The 15,917-nt window shown below is 37.1% G+C and overlaps 1 protein-coding gene across 8 annotated transcripts in view; it reads left to right on the top strand.

Moving 5' to 3' along the window:
- The window catches only part of Tenm1 (teneurin transmembrane protein 1), an 889,770-nt gene that overhangs the window by 754,474 nt on the left and 119,379 nt on the right, over positions 1-15,917 (top strand). For 6 of the 8 annotated variants that reach the window (XM_063280507.1, XM_063280510.1, XM_063280511.1 and 3 more), the window contains 3 exons: positions 5,585-5,728; positions 11,713-11,962; positions 14,958-15,047. In XM_063280507.1, the coding sequence (XP_063136577.1) occupies positions 5,585-5,728; positions 11,713-11,962; positions 14,958-15,047 (484 nt within the window). The remainder of the gene's footprint in view (positions 1-5,584; positions 5,729-11,712; positions 11,963-14,957; positions 15,048-15,917) is intronic. The other 2 variants (XM_039100433.2, XM_039100429.2) reach the window with 1 other exon arrangement.

The raw sequence follows: 15,917 nt of genomic DNA, 5'->3' as shown, positions 1-15,917 counted from the left end.
CCCTTAGAGCTCTCAGAGTCTGAACCGCCAACCAAAGAACATACACAGGCTGGACCTAGGCCTCCCCACACATATTTAGCAGATGTGCAGCTTGGTCTTTATGTGGGTCCTAAACAACTGGAACAGGGGCTGTCCTGAAAGCTGTTGTCTGTATGTGATATATGTTCTTCTACTCAGACTGCCTTGTCTGGCCTCAGTGAGACAGGAAGTGCCTAGGTTTTCAGAGACTTGATATGCCAGGGTTGAAGGATACCCAGGGGGCCCTACCCACTCAGAGGAGAAAGGGAGGGGGGATGGGCAAAGGATTGTGAGTGGGGGTGACTGGGAGGAAGGCAGTGAATTGGATGTAAATTGAATAAGTAAAAAAATTAGTTTAATTAAAAAAGAAAAAGAAAAGAAAATGCTATAACTATTTTCGCAAATCCTGAAAAGGCACTCAATAAAAACTCATCACCTGATGGAGACAGTCTTAATAAATTAGGAATTATATATAAACATTCAGTCAATCAGGCCATGTGTCAAATCAAGGAACCTCTGCTATAACTAATTACTAGAGAATAGGAAAAGATACAAATCTGGGAGCAAGTACTTTTATATAATAGATAAAATTTTACCAACATAGTTTGGGTCTGTTGTTATGTTCTGTGGGTATTTTGTGTCATTTTCTGGTTCCGCATTATTATAGTTTTAATGAAATATTTATTCTTCAATTAAATGACTTCTCTTGAAGAAAAAGATTTTCATTTTCTTAGTTATTTTTTAAATGTCTTCGAATTATTACTAGATGTATTTTGAGTTCATGAAGGTAACACATAAATTTTTCCAGTGACTATGAGACTACTTGTAATTATATATTACTTTCATAAATGCAAGTCTTATGAATTCAGAAGCCTTAGCCTGAAGCAATTGAAAACCATCTGCTTAATCTTGTCATATTTCACATATCAACTTTGTTGCATTGTAGCTTTAACTTGGCTGCTTCCTGTCAATCCCTTATTCTAGCCACTATAGACGAATGGTACAGTCATTGCACTGGATGCCAGGGACAGTATAGCCCCTTATTTTTCTTTTATTTATTTTCTCATATTTGTATTTCCTGTGCATTGGCATTTTGCCTGCCTGTATGCCTGTGTGAAGGTGTTAGATCCTCTGGTACTGGAGTTGAAAACCATTATTTGCTGCCATGTGGGTGCTGAGAATAGAACCCCGGTCCTCTGGAGGAAGAGCCAGTGCTCTTAACCACTGAGCCATAGCCCCTCCTCTAGCTCCAACCATTTGGCCTTCTTATCGTCCACATGTGGTAAAAAAAAAATATGATGTTGCCCATATAAATAGACTGAACATTAAGAGAGTTTTGCTTTGTTATTTGTTTGTTGGCTTGAAATTCCTCCGAGAGAACAAGCTAGCTTTGGTTATTCAATGTTCTTTATAAGCCAGTGTAACATTTGCAAGAAGACTCACAATGAAGTCAGAGATGTGCCCCTGTGTCCAGAAGACACAGCCCTCTGCAATAATGTGTATCATGTGACTCATGCTTAGCAAATATTTGCTTATTGTCTCTGCTTGAATGTTAGGCAAAGGATACAGAGAGACAGAACTCCAGGTGGAATTAAGGGTATCATAAAGGAGGGCATCACATGGCTCAAAGAAAGTATTCTTCCATATTGACTTTTCCAGCTGCTTTTTTATATATTCACACCAGCATGAGGTCCTGTGCCAATCCAGTGTCTAAACCATTTCTGCAGTCCTTCTGAAATCCTGTTGAACTATTGTTTTCTTTCTTATTATACTAGTTTTCCTAGCCCCACTTCAGAGTGCCAGAGGCTGAATCTGCGACTTATACAGTACTGTGTTAATGATCAAATGCTATAGGGAGCTGGCCAGAAACTGGTCATGGTCCACTCTGCTTACTTAGCATGGCAGCTGTCATGGTATTAAGCAGAATGTTCCATCAAAGCTTAGCATTTTTAGCACTGGATCCAATATAAATCCCCCTTGCCTATATTTAATTATACAAAAGACTAGGGCTTTAGTTCATGGCAGTCTGCTCCCATGAGAAGTGGAAGATTGCATTGCTGCTATGCTTGCCATATTTGTATTTGTTGCATTTTGAGAGCAGTTCAGCATCATAGAGTGAAACTTTTCCTTCTCAGAAGCCAATTGTAAGTTCCAGGATTATGCCAAAGTGGGCTGCTGTCAGAAAGAAACCTTGCCTTGTTACTATGAGCAAGGAGTTGCACACAAAAATACACCAACACACAGCCATTCTCATTAAAGTCAGTTGGAATTTTGGACAAGTCTTAAGTATAAATTATAACTTTATTGGCTCATAGAGCTTTCTCGGGAGAAAGTAAATCTAATAAAAATTAGAAGGAACTTATTAAGTGGCTGCCTTGTTGCTATTTGCTGTGACTGGGGAGGAAAAAAGTAATATAATTGCGGGGTTTGCAGCCAATGCACTTTTTTGTTGTGGACTAGAGAGCAATTCAGAGAGCAGATAGGAGGAGGTAAAAAGAGTATGCATGTCTCATTACCGTTGCATTGAGAACTGTTTGATGCTTTATGTAAGCATTTCCTGCTGCCGAGTTAGGATGATCTTTAACTGTTACTGAGAGGGAAAAAGCAGGCTCCACACCATCATCAGAGGTCACCAAGGCATACTGCCTATTTGCAAAACTGCACAATCACCTTCCGGAGAAGGAATTCTAGGGGAGCTTACCAGACTTACATTGTACAGAAGGCAGATCCCATAATTGCCAGGCATACTGTGGGGAGCGAGATGATGGCTTTAAAGGAACTTGCAATTATTGTTGTTGTGATTATTTATTAATCAAGACTTTTAAACTTTGGCAAGAGAAGCAGAAACCATGGCGTACTATACAACAACATTCTCTACCCACCTGAGTTTCCAACATGAGGTGCATTATAATATTTGGCCTGTTAGTTTGATCTTAAAGTTGAACTTACCAAATGCTATGAAAAAGGAGTGAAAACTCGAATCATAGAGTGTTAATGCTGAATGGGGAGTGAAAAGAATTATTTAATGCGTGTATCTTTAATCCAGAAGTATTACTTGGTTATTGCCATCAAAATTGGCACATTTGTGTATATTTACAGTGTTCTAGGAAGACTATACTATTTCACAAGATTCATAAATAAAAACATCATAATCAGTAATATCAGAAGAAGGACTAATTGTGTACCAATAAAGTACCCAACTCCCAGAAATGAAGAACTTGCCTGAGACCCCAAAACTACTTAATGGCCAATGTGAAAGTCAACGTTTTTTTTTTTTTCTTGGTCTAAAAGCAGCTGTTTGGGCTTGTTTTAGCCAAAGAGCTATGATGAGGTATCAGGAAGATTGTAGACAGCATTGATTAATAACACAAGTGCAAACAGAGATTATCTTTGGGATTCCTTTTAGCTGAGAGATCTTATTCACACCTATCTTCATAAAGAACAGCATTATACGGATACCGCTAAATGATTTCCATTTAGACATTATCTTCATTTTATGATTAGTAATTGCCCTTGCCCACTGACTACTCTTGATAGTGGTGCTTGGTTGAGACTAAATTTTTTTTAAAAAAATGTTACTTTGCAGAAATGTGGAGGCGGCTCAGTAGATTAAGTGCCTGTTGTTCACACACGAGGACCTGACTTCAATGCCCAGAATCCATGTAAAAGCCAAGTGTGACGGCATGCATTTGTAATCCCAGGACAGAGATGGCATAAAAAAAGGAACACAGGGTTTTCTAGGCAGCCAGTTTAGTTGAAGTGGTGAGCTCCAGTTCACTGAGAAACCACTCCCACCAAAACTAAGAGTGGCACTGGTAAAAATAGCTCAGTTGATAACGTTGGTTGTAGCCAAGCTTGATGACCTGAGTTAGATAGATGGAAACCCCATGGTAGAAAGAGCAAGACGACTCCTTCATGCTGTCCTTTAAAGTCCTCATACACATTTGGAACAGGCACAAGCAAAGCAACCAAACAGCAAATAAGTAAACCAACCAACAAATAAGCAGTAATTTTTAAATTTAAAAATAATAAGGTAGAGAGCTACTGATAAAGGCGCGCTTACATTAATCTCTGGGCTCAACACATATGCAAACACACACACTTGTATATACATACACACACAAAAATTACTTTCCATCAGTTTTAACAAACTGATGGCTGATAGAAGCACAGCGACATCAGAATTGTTTATATAATTTGTGAAGCCCAGTGGAACCAAAAGAAAAATATATAGTCTCTTCCTTAAAAAAATAGTCAGGGTTTCAAAACCAATAGCAGAAAGCTTAATGTCAAATGTAGGGTCCTTCACATCAATAAGCCACACCCAGTGAAAAGTATTGTGATTCCCTACTCCTAAGCTTTATTGGATTGAGAGAGCAAAAGAAGTGTAACCCTGTATTTATAGAATTATAGATTAGTATTCTCGTAATCTTAATGATGGTTTGACTTATCTCCATATGGACTCATATATGTATATATGTTTATATATGGATACAAATGCGCACACACACACAATACACACAAGCAAACCAATTTGTTTTCCTGACTACATAATAATGGCAGTAACCAAAAATGGTTTGCATTAATTTTTCATTTAGGAGCTGCTATTCTGCCATTGTTTTAAACACTTGCTTGCTTGCTTGCTTGCTTTACCATTTTTTATAACCAAACAGCAGAAGAGAAACGGAGCTTTCCAAAGTTATCCAAAGATCTAGTAGAGGCTGGTACTAGAAAGCAGTATTAGATGACAGACTAACTGGGTCTATTTTAAGCTGCCAGCAAGGTAAAAGCACCATTGGGATGTGCAGAGTAATGAGCCAGTGTTCTCAAGCTTAGAACATTTAGGTGCTAGAAAGCATTTTGCAATTAATAAGACAAAAATCTGGGGTTCTGACAGGTAAGCAGGCTCACCAACTGAGAAAATGGCTACGACTTGCCATGCTTGTGCTGTACATATTTCAGGAGGGCAAAGACATCTAAGATACCACATTCTGTGCTTACCATTTTAGAGGCGTACTAGGGTTCCACACTTAATGCACAACATCTGTGCTTCCTAGGAGACGAAGCCAAATGCTTGGGTGATGTCCCATTGGTACTCTATATGCAGAAGTGAAAGCATAATCCGCACAACGTAGGATTTACAGTTGCAGCACTCCAAGCAAACTCGGGCCTCTCGGAAAACTGAAGACTGTTAGTACAGAAAATATATGAATGGACTAAATCAATTTTATTAGTATCATATGTATTCAAGTGTTGCGTAAGTGGTTCAGTACTCCAAAGTCCACTTCCTGAATGCATTTTTGCAAAGTCGAGAAGCAAAAAACCAGCCTTTTCCTGTACCTTTGAAAAAGTACTAAGGAATTATGATCTGTGCATGGAATTGTCAGAAATCCAATGCCATGCTAAGCACAGTTCCATGGTATGCCAGGTGAAAGGTGTTGCTATTAAATTTCACCCCAAATAAAAAATCATTAGCAGATACAACAATCCCAGAATTATCAACCAATGTGAACATGTGCCAAATATTTTATAGTTTTCTAATATGGTATTAACTCTTCTTTTGCAGTGTCTGTGGGATATGAATATGAGATGTGCCCTGAATTTATTCTCTGGGAACAAAGGACAGTCGTTTTGCAGGGCTTTGAGATGGATGCGTCTAACCTAGGAGGCTGGTCCTTGAATAAGCATCATATTTTTAATCCTCAAAGTGGTGAGATGATTTAAACCTTGCGTTAATACTCATTTCCTAACCCTGTTTAGTACTCATTTGTTGTCGAAACTTTGGTCACCTACAATGATGCCACTTAGAGATGTCCAAATTCATACATTTGCCTGTGGGTTCTATATATTAATGTTGAGTTTGTTTTAGTGCTTCAGGATCAGAACACTCTCAGCTGTTATCACATCCTCTTAGTTTGAGATTGAAGCCTTGAGTAAATAAGGAAATCAGACGTGAGGGAAGATCGCATGTATCCAGCAAGTTCACACTGATTTTTCTATTCTGGTCATGAGACCTTCATTCAAACACCTCTGTCTGCTCTTCCACTCCACTTGGAAACTGGTCCTTAGGGTTTTTGTCCAGATTTCCTACAAACACCTTCTACTTGTAACTTTTCACCACAGAAAAATAAAACAAAATCATATTGCTCTCTGTCTAAAGAGGCAGTTTCTAAAGGAATCTGTACTAGTATTTATATATATATACTTCAGGTTGTATTTCCAGAAGGCAAAAATTAGTATCTCTTTAGTTCCACCATTCTTCTAGTCTCCCTACATTTATGGGATAAATATGAGTTATTTCGTGAGGCCAAGAGCTGCATTTCATGATTCTGCCCATGATCTTACTTCATTTGTACATGTAGTGAAAAATAGCAACATAGAATTTTTGAGGAGCAAAGGTAACCAGATTTGCTCCATCAATAGAATGGCAAATCCTATCCTAGTGCCTGTGTGAGACCCAGGTAAACAATTCCATTACTGTATGTCACCGGTACACCTCCCCCTTCCTCTTGAAGAAAGATGCTAAGTTCCATTTCAAAAAAAAATTACAACAAAGCTTCAAGCCCAGACATAAAATGTCAACTTTTCTTTCAGTTGTCAAAAGGAGAGCCACAGTTTTCAGAGTACAAAAACGAAAGGGCAGATGCCACTTATTAAATTATTAGGGTATTTTTTGTTTTGATTTGAAAGAGTTTGACATTTTAAGCAGCCCTTTCTTTTCCACTCACTTTTATTGGTGTATACGGATTGTCTCTTTCAAACGCCTGTCATTGACATTAAACACAAAGTGGGAAATGACCTCAATGGAACCAGCCCCCAGCTGCGTGCTCCAAGTCTTGTACCTTCTTACCATTTGCTTCACATAGATGTTGAAACAGAGGGGAGCCATTCAGAAAGCTGGCTTTGGGAACCACACATTGCTTACATTCCTAATTCACCCATAATTACTTCTTAGGTAATTAGGTATGAAGTTCCTTCTGAGAATTTTGAACTGCTTTATTGAAGTATAATTTATACATCATAAAACTTAGCCGTTTTAAGTGCACACTTAAATGAATCTTAGTAAATTTGTACTTGTGCTGTGATCACCAAAAACCCACATACAGAATATTTTATTACAACCAAAATATCTCTTGCATTACCAGCAGTCTCACTAAATCCTTCTGTGTCTACCTTTCTGATATTTTTAATGAGAAGGAGATCTTAGTATTTTGGATAATTTCTTCCCTCTCCTCCAAAGGACTTTTGTACAGTGACCAATGCCTTTGCGGAAGCGCTGTGTTTCTCACCAAGAACTGGTACCACTTGGCAGGAAATAGAACTGAAGCCAGCTCTGTTGATGCCTTTCAGCTTGACCTTGCATACAAATGCCTGTCTTAGGGTGTTTCTGAAGTCAAAATCCCACCCACAAAGGCAGTTTTAGAAGCAAAAAGGATAAATGCAAGGGAGTGAGGTTCAGAACTTGGAAGGCCGATTTAGAAAGCTCTTTCCCCCTCCGGTTAGATGATCTTTTCTGACTGACTAGGACAGGAACAATGTCTCCAAATTCCGCCACTCTGCTTCTCTCACAAAAAAGCCTAACTCTTTAGGTACCCAGCCTTTTTGATCTGAGACAGATAGTAGATTAGAAACAAGAATCTATCTTCCTCCAATTTCCTCTTGCTGGTTAAAAAGACACCTATAATTAGATTGGATGTCTGCTGCCATTCTGTTCTGTTTTTCTCTGCCTCCCCAATCATTATGCAGTGGGTAGTTTCCAATAGGCACTGTACTTAGAGCATTTGTCATTTCAGGTACCACAATTATATTTCCCTGACAATTAGCCACTGCTTACGCGGTTATGAACATTCAACCTGATACACATACACAGTTTCTGCTTTTATCATGACAAAAACACTAGAAATGCACAGCTTTCAACATTGCTACCTCCAAACCCCTTAATGACTGTACAGAGTACATATCCATTCCTTTTAATTCTTTAAAATGAACTATTCCTTACAGAGATTAACCATATTTTTCTACCACCCTCTAGTGTTTCCTAGGAGTTAACTGTCAGAAAATAGTAGAATAATCCACAATAATAATTTTACATTATTATCTATCAAAAATAGCAAATTTCTTAGCCTCCCAGATAAGCCAGTAGTTTGTCAACAATTGGTTTTACTGGGAGAAGAAGTAAAGTGCCATTGATCACATTTTCTGTTTATACACTCTCAGTCAAGTATTAGAGAAATATTTATTGTATCCCTTGATGGTCATAACTCTGAAAAATGGTTTCTCCTTTGAAATCAACATAAAGCACCACCCACTGGCTTCCAATGGGAATTTTATTTTTGAACTTGTTTATAAACTTCAGAAGAACTTTTGGGCAAGGTAGCAGAAAGGTAGGAATAGAATGTTTTAAAAATGTGCTTACTTTATTACAGTGAAAACTTGGCTCTTTCTGTAGCAGAGAAAGGGAAAACTTGGGGGAGACAAGGTATCACATTCGGTGATATTTCATTGTCAACTAAGATACCCAATCCCAAAGAAGTTGGCCTTCATATAAATAATGTGTGTTTTCCCATTTCAAAACAAGCATGCATTGCAGAATAAACTAGAAAAGAAGCAGCAGTAATTGATCAAAATTTCCAGAAACATAAACAAAATATTTTCACAGCAACCTTTTGCAGAAGAATCAGTGTTAAATCATTGCCGCTAGACGGTATGGCCTGGTTTTATGTAACGGAAGGTTAAACAGATTCTTGAAGCAATGAAAACACCCTTCAAAATGATCTATTTTTCCAGGGCAATACAAAAGGGGTTTGCCCATTTTTGTTTTGATTGCTTCAGCTTTAAACAGAAATGGTAATTTCAGTACATGGGCACTTTAGTACCTTGCATGAAAGCAAGACATCAATTGTAGAGATGTAATCAGAAAGTACATTGCCTTATGTTTTCTTTCCTTTAATCATTCTTTTTTGATGGAGTACTGGGCTTTCTAATCGAAAAGGGGAGTTGTGGAATTGCAGGCTTAGAAGAATGGGTTAGAATAGCCATCTTTAGTTTTTAAATTGCCACGAGCCTGGTAATAACATGTCATTTTGAGGGCAGTTGTTAACTATACCATTATATTGATATAAAAAATGGAGATCTACCTGTGAAAATAGATGTTAATAGCAAATCACGTATTTCCAAGCCAATAATTGGAAAGATTTTTGAATAGTATACCCTATTGTGAATTGCTGAAGTGCTGACATGCTAAACAGTGGTTTCCTCAATTACTAAGGAAAGTATCATACTCTCTCATTGGTCAGATATTCCGCTAACAGTCATCAGGCGGTTTCGTTTTAATGATGTTGTGCAACTGCCATTACAGTTTCCTTTACTTCTTCCTATTTCATTAAAATCTCAGTATTGATCATACTACACTTAAACGGTTTTGGAGGGAAATGAAATTCCGTCCTATTAATCATATTGAATTAATTATTCTAAGTCATCAGAAATGTCCTTACTGCCGAATAAAGTTATTAGCAGTTTAAAAAGTAGATAGTGACCATAATGTTATGCCACAGTCTTGCAATAAAAGATCAGTTTGTTGGAATGTAAACTTATAGCTACTCTTGTAAATCATGTGTTGAAAAGCTAGCTGGAGTCACCCTGGGAGGGAATACAAACATATTTAAATTTGAAATCCAAAGACCTTATGATGGATGGAATTTCTAGTTCCTGGAAGTCCCTTTATAGGAATATATTGGTGCCTTGACATGCATATTTTATGTTCTTATTTATTTTTACCAGCAATGTTCCTATCTCAGAATGATCAATAGTTTCCTATGTAGAGCTGAAAGTTGGAAGAGAACTGAAGAAGACATTTCAGGAAACATTTAGGGAGAGTAGCAAATCGTGTGGGGCTATAGATAGCAAGGAACAAGAGAGAACAAAATAAGGGCATACAGTATAACTGTATCCATTCCTTTGCTCTCAGTTACTTCAGTCTGACACATTGCATGCCTTCTCACAATGTGGATGTTTCACTGCCCTGTCTCATTCTGGACTGACTTGTGATATTTAGCACAGCAGTATACGTTCCTTGGATTTTCTGCCCAAGCACAGCAGGTTTGCAAAATCATTGAGTTTTGAAAAAGGAAACTACAAGAGGCTCAAAGCCTATTTTCAGCATTTACTGAGTACTTATAAAAACTTGGCCATGGGGATTGGAACTAAAAATATAGAAAGGAGTAAGACAGAAAGTGTGCCTTCAAGGAGTTCATTCAGATTATAATGGGGAAGGTAGGGAAGTGAGAAAAATGTGTCATACAGTGTAGTGTGTGTTACAATAGAGCTATGGAAAGCAAAGTATGGGCACACACAGAGGAGAGTGACCAATTTTGCCTGGGTGGAGTATTAGGGAAGACATGAACTGAGTTCTGAACTTAGTTCCATCAGAAAAAAATGAAGACAGAATTCAGGATATGGGACAATAATGCAGATATACAAAATCATAGCAGAAAGGAAGAGTGTGAAAGAAACTATATATTTTTGGTTATGACCAGGTATGGAAACACAAATGAAAGTGTAATGAAAGAGAAAAAAAATCTCACAAAATATAGGAAGGCCAACCAATACATGATTTGTATGTCTTATCAATAATGAATGCACTCTTTATTCCATGGTGGATATGTACATATTGTAAGGTTTTAATAATCTCTCAATGGTTTGCAAATGGATATGCCTGGATATCAGGAAAACTGAACCAAGGCAGTAATAGCAGGAACAGGGGGAATTTCTAATTAGTTAGGCTGAGAGAATGAAATGAAGAGTTATCATGATGACCACATATCCAAATTAGGTAACTGTGTACCAGAGACAATACACATGGGATGATTTTCTTAAAAAGAAAGAGAGGAATTTAGTTGGAGATACAGAAAACATAATGAGCAAGGTTCCAACCCTTTTTCAGTTTGCGGTAGCAGTAGAGTTTCCAAGGCAAGAGGTCTAGTAAGAAGGTACATGTTGGGTAAAGACTCCAAACAGAAGAAAGTTCTGGCTAAATTGATGGGATTCAAAGTCATGGGTAATTACCTAAACCGAATGATTGAAAAACATTTTCATATGTCAGTGCCTCTAGTTTGGGCAATGATGTAGTGAAATATGATCCAAAGGCATAGAAAATTCAAGTCTCTTTCATATAGCTTGAAGTGCAGTATAGAGGTAGGATTTCTTTCCTTCTCATAAAAGCACATTACCATCCCTCATTGTGTTTTTACTAAGGTTAATATTAAAATGGAGAGTGTGTTTTTCTGAACAAATTGCATACTAAGTATAATTTGGAGCCAGGCCGATGAGGGTGAGGCATCAAGAGAGCCAACCAGAAATGAAAAATTAGTCATACAGAATCCACACATCTGCGTAAATGGGAAAACATTAAAAATTAGTTATCAAATACTTTATTATAAACTTTGGAATCAGTATTAAAGAGACTTTGCATTTCCCCACTTCACAGAAAGACAAAGTGAGGCAAAGCATTACAATACTCTTTGTTATAGTTATGCATTTAAACAAAATTGGTAGTAATGGGATTCACTCTCAGAATCTTCCGTAAGGCCAAAGCTCCCTACTGTTTTGAACTCTGAAAAAGAACTTAACTTTTGGCAAGATACTTGTTTGGCAAATGCTTTTCTAATTTTTTGTTCCTTTCTTTAATGTGTCTAGGAATCATTCATAAAGGAAATGGGGAAAATATGTTCATTTCCCAGCAGCCCCCAGTCATAGCTACCATAATGGGCAATGGACACCAAAGGAGTGTAGCCTGCACTAACTGCAATGGTCCAGCCCACAACAACAAACTCTTTGCTCCTGTCGCCTTAGCTTCTGGCCCTGATGGTAGTGTGTACGTTGGTGACTTCAATTTTGTAAGGCGGATATTTCCTTCAGGAAACTCCGTTAGCATTTTAGAATTAAGGTAAGTTTCTTCTAATCTCTGTATTTGCTTAACAGATATATTTTTTAAAAAGAAGAATAAGATCATGTGAAGAGACAAGTTATAGTCAACAAAAAGCATTTAGCTATTCTGAAGTAATTTCTCTTCTCTATTTGTTGTCCAATGAGAAGTGGTTAGCTCTGAGACCACATATACACAAATAACAAAAGTTGACTCAGAAAGTTGTATTTGTATATATGTGTGCATATACATGCATACATTTATGTGTATATATATGGAATATTAGTAATTAAAAAAGAAAGAGATTATCGGCTTGAGAGTGGGAGGGAATGTAAGAGGAGTTCCAGGACAGGAAGCAAGGTGGGTTGGAGAGGGAAAAGAAAAGAGGAAAAGTGATGTAGTTCTATTCCAATTAAAAAACCCAAAATATATTTAAATTCAAAGACTGTTTTAAATAATGAAACTATAATTTAAAACATAATTTTCAAAACATAGAGGAAGAGGAGTAATGGTCACAGGCCCACTTCAGCTATTTGAAAGAACATTTCCTCAGTTCTTTGAAGAGCCTGGAAATATTTCCATCCCTAAATGCAAGGCCTCTCTGTCTGCATGGCCTCCCCTGTTACATTGATTTTAGTACCTCCAAGCACTGGCATAAGTTGCTTAGTGCTGGCCACTGTCAAGCTAATAAAAGTTACCTGTTCCATTGTTGCTGGCGGCAGTATCACCAGCTTTAAAGGGCTTTTCAGCCTTTTGAAGTCATTTAATATAGAAGAATATTGAAGTCTGTTTTCTCATGGCATCACAAAGAAGGAAGGAGACACTTTCTACCTTTGAAAGCCCAACTCAAGGATGATTAAAGCGTCCACCATTAGGTTTCCTTCCTCTGTTCTAAGTACTATGTTCTTGAGAGTACAAAGAATGTTAATACCTTTTGTAAAGAATTTATACCTTTATGCTCTGCTATATCCTAAAATTGCATAAAGATTACAACTAAATCAACCAAGGCTTAATCAGCTTATTTCTTTCCTGTCTGTAGCTATAAGACAAACTATATGTCCTTTGGAGCTCACAAAAGAAAAAGCACCTGTTCCTACCCCATTAGGGATTAAGACAACTGCTTCACTCCTGAGGAAGCACCCAGAGCTTTCCTTCTAATCTGTTATGATTTTTCCATGACTCATGGCTCTGGAAATTAAGGCTAAAATTTCTCTATATTCCAAAGGGTTTTGATAACACCTTTTGAATTATTCCATACAATTTTTGCTTTGAGCATCACCTCTGTGGTGTCAAAAATAGTAAGTAATGGAAACAACAAGTTGTAAAGCAAATGTAGGTACCCAAGACTAATGAGATGCTTCACAACCGTTTCATCCCCCACTTGTGTTCACTGTGATGAAAGTTTGAATTTGCTTGGACATTCCTCGAAGGTTTTCACATTTCCATTCCTGCTTTGGAACCCACCTCCCTTTTTCCTCAAACTGAGTTATTCTTTCACACCTAGTTTGGGAAATGTAGTCCCAAGCCACCATCCATTTTCCACATTAATTCACTCTGGTTTTAATACATTTCTTAATTATAATTGCAAATGCTGTCATATGGAAGAAAGCTACTAAATCCCTTGGCTAATAAAAAATAGACTGTGAAGTTAAGACTTTGTAGAGACAGAGCGCATCTAGAAAGTCTATAGGGTACTAATTCATAGCACCTCACCCTAATCAAGATTCATGGGCCTCACAATGTCAGACCTTGTGGAAATTTGTCATTTCCACGAGTTTATCCCTTTGAGCATCAGTAGAAAGTCAAGAGGAAGTCTAAGATAGCTGCTTACCTGGATTTGAAAACTGCTCATGCAACATCCTACATGATTTTCATAATCCTAGGGGCGCTTTATTAACATGATGCCAAACATGGATAGAAACACTGAACAATTTATTCAACATATAGGCTGTCAGATAGTAAAAATTCTAATCTTACTGAGCTGGTCTAGTTAATCCTATAAAATGCCTACCATACAGAAAAACTACATATCTTTTTCGTCAAAGGAAAACTATCAAAACCTATAAAAGCAAAACAAAAATTATATTAATAGGAATCCCAAACTGAATTTTTTCTGTTCCTTTATAATTTAAGTATAATTTTACCTAGGTTGGAAGAGTTCCCTTTTGAAGATGAAATTCACAGTTAAGGATTCTCAACAATTCACAAATTTGCATTTTAGTACAAAGTACCCTGTAGCATTCAACACCAAGTTCTTTAAAGTACAAAATAAAATAGCTTGACATCTAGTTACAAAGTAATTTCTATTGGTAATTTAAAAAAAAACTTCATTTCTGCCCCCTTTGAAATACTGTCCAAAGCCTGCATCATTCTTCATTCCTGTATTCACTCCACAACACGTTGTCCCACATCTGTCTTCAAGTGCAGAGGCATGAACATATGTGAAGTGACACCACCTGCTTTTCTTACTTAGCCTATCACTCTATTTGGCTTTTCTGACGTATGATCCTTCAAATTTTCTTAACAGTTTTTGTCTGACTCAGGTTTCTTTGGGAATCTATTTCAAGCTAAGTGCTCTCTCCATAGATAGAATATACCACCCAAAAATCGCTCCTATGTTTCAGCATGCCATCATTTTCCTCCTTTAGCCTCCATACTCCCAGCAGCCTGCCAGCAACCGTTTCTATAATGAAGCCATATCTTAGAGTCATGGTTAAGAGCGCCTTTCAAATGAAGAGACAGATTTCTGTGTCCTTCTCAAGTCTAACACTACTCTGGCCATCATAGAAAAAGGATAACTAAATATACAATGGCAAATAAGTCCCTATTTGACTATAGCCAAAATCAAACCAGTTCATGTCAGCGCACATTAACTGTCGTGTTTGTACAGAAACTAATGTAGTTCTTATAACAATCATCTTTTATTTAAACTAGCTTCTTCTTTCATACAGTACATCCCAACCACATTTTCACATCCCCCCACTCATCCTACCCCCTAATCTACCTTCTCCTACAGATCCACTGCCCCTCCATTTCCTCTTCAGAAAAGAACAGGCTTCAAAGAGATGACAGCCAAACAGAACAAAACAAGATACAATAAGACAAGGTAAATGCCCTTATATTGAGGTTGGACAAGGCAACCCAATAGAAGAGAAAAGAGTCCTTAGAACAGGCAAAAGAGTTAGAGAAACATACACTCACACTGTTAGGAGTCTCACAAAATACCACTTTAAAAAATCAATACCGACTAATAGTCTACGTGTACAAATGAAATCATTTGCATATTGTTACTGGCTTTATATATTTGTTATTATTGTTCTAGATGTACATTTTTCTGCAAAGAAATAAGCTGACTTTTAACAAGGCCTATCTAACTTTAGAACCAGAATGTTTATTAAATTCTACTATGTTTAAATAGGAACTTAATTTTGTGCCAGTTTTGGTAGTGGTGCTCAAGTCAGTTAATTCAATTTCTCCTACTTTAAGCACATTAGTTATTTTATCTCATTAAACTATTTTTTCTTGGAAATACAGACTGGTATAGTCATAATGTTTGTTATATTCAAAATTGTGAATGGAGGAATAATATCATGATCAGGGTATTGCATAAAGGACAGAGAACTTTTATATCTTGTCTCTTTCATATTATACATTATATAATTTACCCTCTCCTCTACTATCTTAAATGTAAAATTGAATCCAACTTTACATTTTAAATATCTGCTTACATGTCTCATACAAAGATCCATGTATGGATCATTCTTGACTCAGTGTTTGATGACTTTTGGGGAGGACATGAAATTTATCCCAAATGGAACCCTCCAATATTTCCTACTTTCCCAGCCTTTTATTCCATATTTGACCACATTTAATAATTGCAAATTCCACTTGGCATTTCAAAGATTGGAAGACTATATAGTCTTCTGACCTTACTCCAGTCAATCCATACCATCCTCCCCTGAGCTTTCTTTTCCCT

The sequence above is a fragment of the Rattus norvegicus genome, chromosome X (genome assembly GCF_036323735.1).
Source record: "Rattus norvegicus strain BN/NHsdMcwi chromosome X, GRCr8, whole genome shotgun sequence".
In the NCBI taxonomy this organism is placed as follows: Eukaryota; Metazoa; Chordata; class Mammalia; order Rodentia; family Muridae; genus Rattus; species Rattus norvegicus.
Note: the sequence above shows the minus strand (reverse complement) of the source record. Positions and strands in the feature narration are given on the sequence as shown.